The sequence below is a fragment of the Saccopteryx leptura genome, chromosome 4, assembly GCF_036850995.1.
Source record: "Saccopteryx leptura isolate mSacLep1 chromosome 4, mSacLep1_pri_phased_curated, whole genome shotgun sequence".
NCBI lineage: Eukaryota > Metazoa > Chordata > Mammalia > Chiroptera > Emballonuridae > Saccopteryx > Saccopteryx leptura.
The window spans coordinates 218,153,231-218,164,470 of record NC_089506.1 but is presented as its reverse complement, the minus strand read 5'-3'; the positions used below and the strand labels follow the sequence as shown (position 1 = coordinate 218,164,470).

The 11,240-nt window shown below is 56.3% G+C and overlaps 1 protein-coding gene across 1 annotated transcript in view; it reads right to left on the bottom strand.

Moving 5' to 3' along the window:
- Positions 1-1,265: 1,265 nt before the first annotated feature.
- ITGAM (integrin subunit alpha M) overlaps positions 1,266-11,240 on the bottom strand; it is a 53,969-nt gene continuing 43,994 nt past the window's right edge. The window contains exons 17-30 of the mRNA XM_066383342.1: positions 9,669-9,823; positions 9,442-9,573; positions 9,148-9,221; positions 8,151-8,292; positions 7,940-8,056; positions 6,925-7,004; positions 6,045-6,128; positions 5,218-5,293; positions 3,970-4,077; positions 3,648-3,731; positions 3,375-3,488; positions 3,188-3,289; positions 2,827-2,937; positions 1,266-2,371 (exon numbers count right to left, since the gene is read on the bottom strand). Coding sequence (XP_066239439.1) covers positions 2,300-2,371; positions 2,827-2,937; positions 3,188-3,289; positions 3,375-3,488; positions 3,648-3,731; positions 3,970-4,077; positions 5,218-5,293; positions 6,045-6,128; positions 6,925-7,004; positions 7,940-8,056; positions 8,151-8,292; positions 9,148-9,221; positions 9,442-9,573; positions 9,669-9,823 — 1,451 coding nt within the window. The 3' untranslated portion in view covers positions 1,266-2,299. The remainder of the gene's footprint in view (positions 2,372-2,826; positions 2,938-3,187; positions 3,290-3,374; positions 3,489-3,647; positions 3,732-3,969; positions 4,078-5,217; positions 5,294-6,044; positions 6,129-6,924; positions 7,005-7,939; positions 8,057-8,150; positions 8,293-9,147; positions 9,222-9,441; positions 9,574-9,668; positions 9,824-11,240) is intronic.

Sequence of the window (11,240 nt, the reverse complement as noted above, 5' to 3'; positions counted from 1 at the left end):
CAGTTTGTGGCTGCTTCTGCTGGGCCTGGGCACACACAGGAAAGCCCAGGCTGTACATACATACACCAAGGCTAGCTCTTACCAACACCAAGCCTGGGGGTAGGTCAGCAAAAGTCCCAAGGCACCCTGAGATCTGCCTCCAGCTGCCTTCACCTGCCAGCTGCCTACTCGGCTCAGTCACGGAAAAAGCCTCTGGCTATGCCCTCAGTAGGGCATAAGCTCCACAGGGTGGAGCAAAAGGGAGTCCAGAGGGTTAGGGCTATTGCTTTCCCCGGGTCGATGCCATGCATAGACAGGAGTGCTCTACCCAAGGAAGATGGCATCTGCGGTGTGAGAAAATGATTCAGGGATCCTAGTGACTGTCCCTTCAGCTCTCTCCCCAGAGTCACAAACCCATCTCCTCTAACACGGCTCTAGTCCACTCATCCTTACCTTTGCTGAAGCCCAGGCTGCAAATGACATTTTGTGTATCAGCCCTTTGGGAGGGTTCCTGTGTCTCTAGCAGACCCCCCCCCTGCTCCCTGATTTTCACAGCCAGATTTATGTGGGCACCTCTTCCCAGTTCTGGCACTCTGGGCTGGGGAGCCCAGCTTGGGGCTGAGACCCCAGGATCCCCATGGGCACCCTTGCAGCTGAAATATCCCTCCAGAATCTCAGCCTCTACCCCGTCTCAGAGCTGCAGCCCATAGAAGTGGGGCCAGCCTTTTCCACATCTCTACCAGTTACAATGGAACTTCTGCAAATTCTTGGTTATAAGACTTCTATTCCCTATTGGTATTTCATGATGACACTCTTAAATAAAATTCTTTCACTCAGGTAGAATCTTGATAACATTATGCAGAGTGAAATAAGTGAATCAGAAAAAAACAAGAACTGCAGGATTCCATACATTGGTGGGAAATAAAAATGAGACTAAGAGACATGGACAGGCGGGGGGTGGTTACGGGGGGTGGGGGGAGGGGAGGAGGGGGAGGGGGAGGGGGAGGGGTACAAAGAAAACTGGATAGAGGGTGACAGAAGACGATCTCTCTTTGGGTGATGGGTATGCAACAGAACTAAATGACAAGATAACCTGGAAATGTTTTCTTTGAATATATGTACCCTGATTTATTGATGTCACCCCATTAAAATAAAAAATTTATATAAAAAAAATTCTTTCACTCAAATTCTTATCTTGGGTTTGCTTCTGAGAGAATCCGGATTTCTGGGGATGTATCATATAAATTATCTCTACCCATATACAAAAATGACATATATTCAATTGCTTAATTTACCATTGTTTTAATCGCAAGAAATTGGAAATAATATATCAAAAGGAGACTGGTAAAATATGTTATGATTCACCCACAGAATAAAATGTTACTGAGCTGTATAAAAGGGCAAGAAAGCAATTTATGTCTTATATGAAACAATGTCTGAGCTATATTAACGAAAAAGCAAGATGCAGAACAGTATAAAGAGCGTGTGCTCTCGTCTGTGTAAAAGGGTTGTGTGCGTGTGTTTGATTAGGCCCGGCGTCTCTGTAGGAGACCTGCACACACACAGACTGCCCTTGGGAAGTGGCTCCCACGGCGGGGGGGGGGGCCAGGATGAACTGGAGACTTTTCCACACACCCCCTCGCACATCTTTTGACTTTTGTACTATGAACAGGTTTATCCATCTAAAAGTAAAAATAACATGAAATAATAAATAAATGAACGGCTAAAAGGGAAGCACAGCACGGCACATTGGACACATCTAGCTCTAGGGTGGAATGGGTTTGGACAAGCTCCTGCTGGCTGACCGGACCAGTTCCAGCATGGCTTCTCCATGCTGCCGTGGTCCCCGGCTGGCCAGGCTGCCGCTGGTCCGGGTCTGCGCGCTCGCCCACGCCCACGAGGGGAGTTCTCACTTCCTTCCGCACGGAGGGGAGGCGCTGCGTTCGCTTTCAGTTCACCCACGAGAGCTGCCGTCACCTCTGTCCGGCAGGAAGGGTGAATGGCCACCCCACCCACCCACAAGCACGCCCACGCAGTTCCTTGTGCCCGACAGGGTCTGCCGAAGCCACTTGCCCCCACGCAAGAGACATCTGAGTCACACACACATAGCCCACACACCCTCATGCGCACACTCGCACGCGCGCACACACACACACACACACACACAAATGGAAATGGAAACCTAAGCAGGTCTTTCCGAGTGAGACGTCACCACCCAGGTCTCCTAACAGGCGACATGTCCTTCTCGCAGCCTGCGTGGCGGTCTCAGCGAAGTCCTAAGGCTTCAGGAGAGGCCGCTCGGTGACAGAAGGAGACGCTGTCACTGGGGCGGGGCGGCCTCGGGAGCCGCTTCACTCATCATGTCCTTGTACTGCCGCTTGAAGAAGCCGAGCTGTGACAGGTCAGGGGCGGAGGAGTCACAACCATCGGTCACAGTCACCGAGGCCAGGGGAGCAGGTAAGGGCGTGCAGGCCAGGAGGGGAGGTGGAGGGGCTGAGAGCACAAGGAACAATGTAGCCAAGTGGAGGAGGGACCTGGGCAGGGAGACGGCATCTCTGTCCGGGCCCAGAATGAAGGAAACAGGAGCTAGAAGCGGAGGGAGGGGCACCGCCCCGGCATAGCGGTCACTGTGCCAGGGCGCACTCTCAGTGCTCTGCCCACAGTAGCTCAGTGACCTGCTCCGAACAGGCATTTACATTCCCATTTTACAGCCGAGGAAAGCGAGGTCTGGGACTTGCCAGAGGTCACAGAGGAGCAGCTCTGCTGAGAGTCACGCCCTGTGACGACACTGCCGGGTAGAAAGCAGCAGGGGGACGGGAGGGGGGGGAGGGCGCCCCCTGGGAATACCTTGTACAGGCCGGCGGTGATGAGGGCCAGGAGCACCAGCCCGCCCACGGAGCTGCCCACGATGAGCGGTACGGGGTTATGCACTTCATAGGGCTCCACTTTGGTCTCCGTCTGTGGCGGGGAGTGTGAGGGGAGACAGGTGCGTGGGGGTGGGGGGCAGACTCGGCTTCGCCAGCTGGACCTCATGCCCAGGCTGAACCTCATGACTACCCCACCCCAGGCCCCCAGCCCCTGCCTCACTCCCCCCCTCCTCCTCCCCACCTCTCTCTCTCTCTCTCTCTCCCTTTACCCAGACAGCTCCACAATCCCAGCCTCCCTTACCCCTTCCAACAGTCCCTCAGCGCCCGAGACAGGCAGATACCTGGGTCCTCACAAATGCCTCCTGTCCCGGCATCGGGACAAACGTCCCCTTATCAAACAGGATCTCCGCTGTGCTCACGACCTGAAGGTGGCCGTGCGAAGTCTGCAGGGGGGAGACAGGGTGGAGCTGGACCCCGGGGCCCTGTGGTGTCGTGCCCGGACCACCTGCTCCTCGGGACCCCGCCTACCTTGATATACCAGTCAAACGAGAGGTTGCCTCGGAGGGTGACCTGGAACTTCTCCCGGCTGTTGAAGGCCGGGATGTCACACTGGACCCGCTGACAGACGGCGACGGAGCAGTTCTGGGGAAGGGAGGAGAGGGGAGAGGCAGCTGAGAGAGCCGGACGCAGACAGCGCTCCACGCGCTCCACCACGCGGCTGAGAGACGGTACCGGGCACCCACGAGGGGACAGTGCTGAGTCTGCCCGTGGCCCCAAAGCTGAGGCTACACTTATGCTCACCAGCACGGGGGTCTTCCTAAGCTGAGCCAGGAAGTCAGAGCGAGGGGGGTCACTCTTCTTCATGTGGCACGTTCTGGTTAGGTTCTGGGGACACAGAGACACTTGTTAGGTTCTGGGGACATAGAGACACTTGTTAGGTTCTGGGGACATAGAGACACTATGAAGCGAGAGAAGAGGCTCCGGGTTCCACCCTGAAAGAGGGCGCGGTGTCCTAGGTCCGGCAGCGGGTCAAAACCGCCCCAAAGCCTGGCAGAGATTTTTAGGAAAGACCAGGACTGCGGAGGGAAGAGCTGGGCCATTGTCCAGCCTCAGCTCGGCTTACCTCGGAGAAGTCGAATTGGAGGTGGTCCCACACGGTCACCTGGTTCAGCTGGACGGGGACCCAGAAGACCAGACTGACGGGCAGGTCCCTCTGCCCCAGGTTTTCGAACTGCCAGGTGTTGGGAAGGGGCGGGTATCAGCGCCGTGCCTTCTCTGAGCCCACCGCCAGCCTCCCCCCTCCTGACAGCCCAGCACAGTCAGAAAAGGCCTCCGGAGCGCCCTCCCTGCCACGGGGTGCCTGCTGGGAGGCAGTCACGTGTACCTCCCGAGCGCCCTCCCTGCCACGGGGTGCCTGCTGGGAGGCAGTCACGTGTACCTCCCGCGCGCCCTCCCTGCCACGGGGTGCCTGCTGGGAGGCAGTCACGTGTACCTCCCGAGCGCCCTCCCTGCCACGGGATGCCTGCTGGGAGGCAGTCACGTGTACCTCCCGAGCGCCCTCCCTGCCACGGGGTGCCTGCTGGGAGGCAGTCACGTGTACCTCCCGAGCGCCCTCCCTGCCACGGGATGCCTGCTGGGAGGCAGTCACGTGTAGCACACGTAGTAAACACACGTCCAGGAGCCAGACAGGCTGGTCCTGAGTAGGGGCCCATCCCCTCGCTGAGACCACGGGCGTGTTTTGTTAACCTCTTGCGCCCTTTCCTTCATCGGTAAACTAGGGGAGGGGACGACAACGACTCTGTCACTGAGTCGTTATGAAGATAAAAACGCGCAAATTGCGTATGGGCGGGCGGGCGCACAATTCTGCATCCTCGGATTAAAGCCAAGCGAGGGTCAGAGGGCTCTTCAGAGAGAAAAGGTTCCCTGGCTGCTGACGGGCACTGAGGAGTCAGGCCTACGCCGGTTGCCTCAGGTGTCCAGGCTTCCCTCTCTGGTCATTATTCCCCCAAACAATACAGCGTCACAGCTACGTACACAGCATCTGCGCGGCCTTTGGGGCTCTATGTCATCTAGATTTAAAGTCTACGGGAGGTTATACATCAATACGACACCGTTTTATCGAAGGGACTGGAGCCTCCGCAGATTTTGGTGACAGGTTGGTGGGGGGGGGGGGGGGAGTCCCAGGACTAACTCCCCGCAGGTACCCAGGGAGGACTGTGTACACACGCACGTGTGCACGCTTGTGCGTGGGCAGAGTGAGAGCCGGCCTGGGGCAGAGCCCGGCACACAGCAGGCGCCGGCGTCAGCGCCCGTCGCCGTTCCTGCGTTCCTGGCTCATGGGTTTCCCTTCTGGCCGCTGCGGCCGCCCCACCTGATACTGATGCTTTATGCTGTGGCTGGTCTTCTGGGAAGCTGTGAAGTTGAGATATCCTGTGGAGACCTCCTGGCTGGTGGCAGAAAGAAGAAGGGGCAGGAGGCGACAGAACCATCAGGAGTGTTCTGGAAGGTGGGGGCGGGAGGGGCGCAGGCTAAGTGTGTAAGGGGGCAAATAGGCACATGGGTGATTGCAGCCCTGGGAAGGTGTGAGCAGGATGGTGTGCAGGGGGCGATGTGTAGACCGGTTTGGACCACACACACATGCATGTGCACACGTACACACACACACACACACACACACACACACACAAATGCCCATGCAACCTGACCAGGCGGTGGTGCAGTGGATAGAGCATCGGACAGGGACGCAGAGGGCCCCGTTCAAAACCCTGAGGTCATTGGCTTGAGCATGGAATCATAGACATGACCCCATGGTCTCTGGCTTGAGTAAGGGGTCACTCACTCTGCTATAGCCCCCTGGTGAAGGCACATATGAGAAAGCAATCAATGAACAACTAAGGAGCCGCAATGAAGACTTGGTGTTTCTCATCTCTTTCCCTTCCTGTCTGTCTGTCCCTATCTGTCCCTCTCTCTCTCTCTCTCTCTCTCTCTCTCTCTGTCACATAAAAAAAAATAATAATGCCATGCACACATGCACGTATACCCTCAGACACACACAGGCTGTGTGCACAGACTCTCTCTCTCTCTCTCTCTCTCTCTCTCTCTCACACACACACACACACACACACACACACACTGGCGCACAGTGGGCCCCGCCCCGCCCCATAGCAGAGGCACAAGGAGAGCTCTGGAAGCCGGCACCTGGTGACCACCACGTGGACCGCGTATTTGACAGGCAGCTCCAGCTGGAATTCGGTTCTGTTGGTCCTGAGCATGTTGTTCTCACTGGAGGGAAACAGAGAGCTCTTTCCTTCTCCCCTCCCCCTCTACCCACCTCAAACCTGCCACCAAGCTCTGCTCTTTCTGCATTGTTAACGGCATGGTCCACCCCCCGCCCACGCCTCTACCTGGGCCAGGCCCTTCCTACTCACCTGGGTGTCCGTGACACTTTCTCGCTGCTCCTGGCATTCCGAACTGCCCCCACCCGAAACCCAAGCCCCCTGGACAGCGGTCTTTCTACCACGCAAATGGGACCATTGTCACTCCCAAATTAAACTGCTCATTTTCTAATCACATCCGTCAGGTTATGACACCGCCAGTATCTCACCAACTCCTTAAATTCCCCCACCGTCCGTGCTCGAGCCACCCTCATACACAGCCTGAGCTCCCCGGCCACCAGGCCGGCTCGCTCGGTACACAGTTCCTGTATTCTGTCTTCACGCCCGCCCCAGTTTACGCCTTTATTCGGTTCACTCACAGCCTAAACCTATCTTCTTCAGGAATCTTCTCTGAACCCCAAGCTCCCAAGAGCATAGGACATGGTTCATTTCACACTGTACTGTAATCGCCAGCTTTCCTGTCTCTCTTTGCCACTGATGATAACCTCCGCGAGGGCAGTGACCACAGCTGTCCTGTCCGTCCCTGTCTCCCACCGGCATTGGCCCCAATGTCTGGCACAGGGTGGGTGCTCATCCAGTGTTTGTTGACTGAATGAGCTGAAGTGAGAGCCAGTGGGGAGAGGACAGGGGTTCACCCTGGGCAGAGGGCTGTGACCTAAAGCAGGGGACCGGACACAACGCACCTGGTCACATTGGCTTTGACAAGTAGTCTGTCTCCCAGGGAAGCTTTAGGGTCCACATCCAATGTGATATTAAAGATGACCTGGGGTTGGAGAAAGGAGAAACCAAAATAAGAGTGAAGAAACAACCCAAATGTTCATCAACTGAAGAATGAATAAAAATAAAAAAAATGTGGCCCTGGCCAGTTGGCTCAGCGGTAGAGTGTCGGCCTGGCGTGTGGGAGTCCTGGGTTCGATTCCCGGCCAGGGCACACAGGAGAAGCGCCCATCTGCTTCTCCACCCCTCCCCCTCTCCTTCCTCTCTGTCTCTCTCTTCCCCTCCCGCAGCCAAGGCTCCACTGGAGCAAAGTTGGCCCGGGCGCTGAGGATGGCTCTGTGGCCTCTGCCCCAGGTGCTAGAATGGCTCTGGATGCAACAGAGCGATGCCCCAGAGGGGCAGAGCATCGCCCCCTGGTGGGCATGCCGGGTGGATCCCGGTCGGGCACATGCAGGAGTCTGTCTGACTGCCTCCCTGTTTCCAGCTTTGGAAAAATGGGGGGAAAAAAATGTAGTGCATCCAATATAACAAAATATTACTCAGCAGAAAAGAGGAAGAAAGTTCTGCAACATGGATGATCTTTGAGAGCATGAGAGAAGCTGGTCACAAAGGACCACACATTATAGAATTCCATTTATACGAAATGTCCGGAACAGGTGACTCTAGGACAGAAAGAGGTCGGTCACCTGGGGCTGAGAGAGACAGGAGGACTGGGGCTGCAGGCTAAGGGGAACAGGGTCATTTCTTGGGGTAAGAAAAGATTCTGGAATTGATCGTGGTGATGGACGGACAACGCTGTGAACAATGTAAGAGCCGCTGAATGTGTACACGTTAAATGAGTGAACCGTGTGGGATATGAGTTATATCTCAGTAAAGCTGCTTCTCAGAGAAGGAACCACTACTTGAGAGAGAGAGAGAAAGAGAGAGAGAATTCAGAAGACAGAAGACAGATAAGAGGCGAGGAGGCGTCAGCAGCCTGACCTCTGAGCTGTCTGGGAAGATGGGGTGGTTTATGTCGCAGCTGCTACTGTGCCAGGACCCTTTGGGGGATGGATCAGAGTCACAGTTCACGCGCCAGGTCCGCCAGGAGAGCTGGTTCTGGAAGGCAAGGGAGGCGGAGCGGCGCGGTCAGCCACCGGCCGTGGGGACTGGGGACACAAAGGCAAACGGAGCCCGAGAAGAATTTGGCTACCTGGACCCCTGACACCTTCTGGTAGGACAAGCCAGGCGGGTAGAAGACAGCGACCTGCGTCCCGTAGGAGTCCTCGCCCCGGTTTCTCACAGTCACAGTTACATTGAGGTTTGGGGAACCCCCCACCACCAGGGTGTCCAGGCTGTGGGGGCAACAAAGCAGGTGATGAGCTACCAAGGGCCTCCCTGCGGGAAATGTGCTCTGGTGGGAAGGAGCGCGGCCACTGGAGAGAGGACGGGACGGGCACCTCATGGGCACCACCCCTGCCAGCAGCCGCTGTGCCAGGCTCCCTCATGGGCACCACCCCCACCAGCAGCCGCTGTGCCAGGCCACTGGAGAGAGGACAGGGGACAGGCTCCCTCACGGGCACCACCCCCGCCAGCAGCCGCTGTGCCAGGCCACTGGAGAGAGGACAGGGACAGGCTCCCTCACGGGCACCACCCCCCACCAGCAGCCCCACTGTGCCAGGCTCCCTCACGGGCACCACCCCCGCCAGCAGCCGCTGTGCCAGGCCACTGGAGAGAGGACAGGGGACAGGCTCCCTCACGGGCACCACCCCCCACCAGCAGCCCCGCTGTGCCAGGCCACTGGAGAGAGGACAAGGGACAGGCTCCCTCACGGGCACCACCCCCCACCAGCAGCCCCGCTGTGCCAGGCCACTGGAGAGAGGACAGGGGACAGGCTCCCTCACGGGCACCACCCCCCACCAGCAGCCCCGCTGTGCCAGGCCACTGGAGAGAGGACAAGGGACAGGCTCCCTCACGGGCACCACCCCCCACCAGCAGCCCCGCTGTGCCAGGCCACTGGAGAGAGGACAGGGGACAGGCTCCCTCACGGGCACCACCTCCCGCCAGCAGCCCCACTGTGCCAGGCTCCCTCACGGGCACCACCCCCCACCAGCAGCCGCTGTGCCAGGCTCCCTCACGGGCCGGGCCTGGCGAGCAGGGCACCAGGTCCTGTGCGAGCTTGGAAGCAGCAAGGAGGAAAGGAAGCTCACTTCATAAAGCTGAAGGTGAGGCTGAGGTCATCCTGGCAGATGCTGTCATTGCCGCAATTCTTCTCGAAGGGGAGCTGCAAAAAAAGAAAAGAAAAGAAAAGAAAAGAAAAGAAAAGAAAAGAAAAGAAAAGAAAAATAGACTATGATAAAATGGAATGAAAGGAAATCATGAAATAATGGGAAACTGAGCAATCAAATAAAATACCGAAGTAGAATGATTGGAAATGAAATACAACGAATGCGAACCATCTTGGCCCTTCCGGGCCCCCGCGGGACCCCGACCCCAGGACTCACCGAGGCCATGAAGAGCGTCTTGGCATCCACAGCCAGCACTGGCCGGAGGTGCCCGAAAGAGGGCAAGGACTGCCCCTCCAGGGAGAAGTTGAGACGCAGGACAATGGGGGTCACTGATTCCTCGACACACTCCTGAGAGATAGTGGCGATTGGGGGGGACGCCCTCTCGGCTTCCCAAGCCCACCCCGTGCCGGGAGGACCCAGGGGAACGGCCACCCTCTGCTCACCGGCAACCGTAGCTTCAGAGTCTCGCAATTCTGGATCAGCCCCAAGATCCGTATCCGTCTGAACGTGCTGTTCTTCGTCTCATCAAAAATGGCCCGAGGATGTCGGCGACCTGAGTCCAGAGCCAGGTCGTATGTGACGACGCTCTGGATGTCTCCTGAGGGGCAGAGCATCACAATGGGGAGGAGCCCGACTCCGGAGTCAAACAGGAGGGCGTGGCAGGGCCGGCTCCCCTGCTCCCCACTGGGTGACTTTGGGCGTGTTGCTTGACCTCTCTGAGTCTCAATTTCTTTTTATTATTATTTCTTTATTGATTGATTTTAGCAAGAGAGGGAAGGGGAGAAAGACAGACAGGAACATCAATCTGTTCCTGCATGTGCCCTGACCGGGAATCGAACCAGCAACCTCTGCCCCCTTGGGATGATGCTCTAACCAACCAAGCTATCCGGCCAAGACAATTCCTTATTTTTATAAGTTGAGGACAATAACTGTACCTTCCCAGTGGTGAAAATGAAATGAAATAGTGTCTATAAAGCACTTAGCACAGCACCTGCCACATAGTAAGTGCTCAATAAATTATAGCTATTCTGTCACATATTAGAAAATTAAGTATATTTTTTCTACCTGCTTTCAACTTTTTTTTCCTTTGTCTTTAATCTTCAGCAGTTTGTGCCATGGTCTATCACAATGTATAGGGTTGTGTACACCAGTGTATGCACCATGGTACAGTTTCCTTTATACTCATCCTGCTGTGGTGTGTTAGAGAATCTTGATTTCTTTCATCAGTTCTAGAAAATTCTTCACCACTATTTATTTATTTACTTACTTACTTTTTTGTTTGTTTGTTTGTTTGTTCAGTGAGAGGAGGGGAGGCAGAGACATACTCCCACATGGGCCCTGACTGGAATCCACCCAGCAAGCCCGCCCACTAGAGAGTGATGCTCTGCCCATCTGGAGCATTGCTCCGTTGCTCAGCAACCAAGCTCTTCTTAGTGCCTGAGGTAGAGGCCATGGAGCCATCCTCAGCACCTGGGGCCAACTCGCTCCAATGAAGCCATGGCTGCAAAAGAGGAAGAGAGAGAGAGAGAAAGAGAGAAGCAAGAGGGGGAGGAGTGGAGAAGCAGATGGGTGCTTCTCTTGTGTGCCCTGACCAGGAATTGAGCCTGGGACTTCCACATGCCAGGCCAACACTCTACCACTGAGCCAGCTGGCCAGGGCCCACTATTTCTTTGGCTCAGCATGTGAAAGTCCCGGGTTCAATTCACAGTCAGGGCACACAGGATAAGCGCCCATCTGCTTCTCCACTCCCCCCCCCTCCTTTCTCCCTCTCTCTCTCTCTCTCTCTCTCTCTCTCTCTCTCTTCCCCTCCCACAGCCAAGGCTCCACTGGAACAAAGTTGGCCCAGGCACTGAGGACGGCTCCATGGCCTCTGCCTCAGGTGCTAGAATGGTTCCGGTTGCAATGGAGCAATGGCCCAGATGGGCAGAGCATCACCACTCGGTGGGCATGCCAGGTGGATCCCAGTCGGTGCATGCGGGAGTCTGTCTCGCTGCCTCCCTGCTTCCAACTTCGGA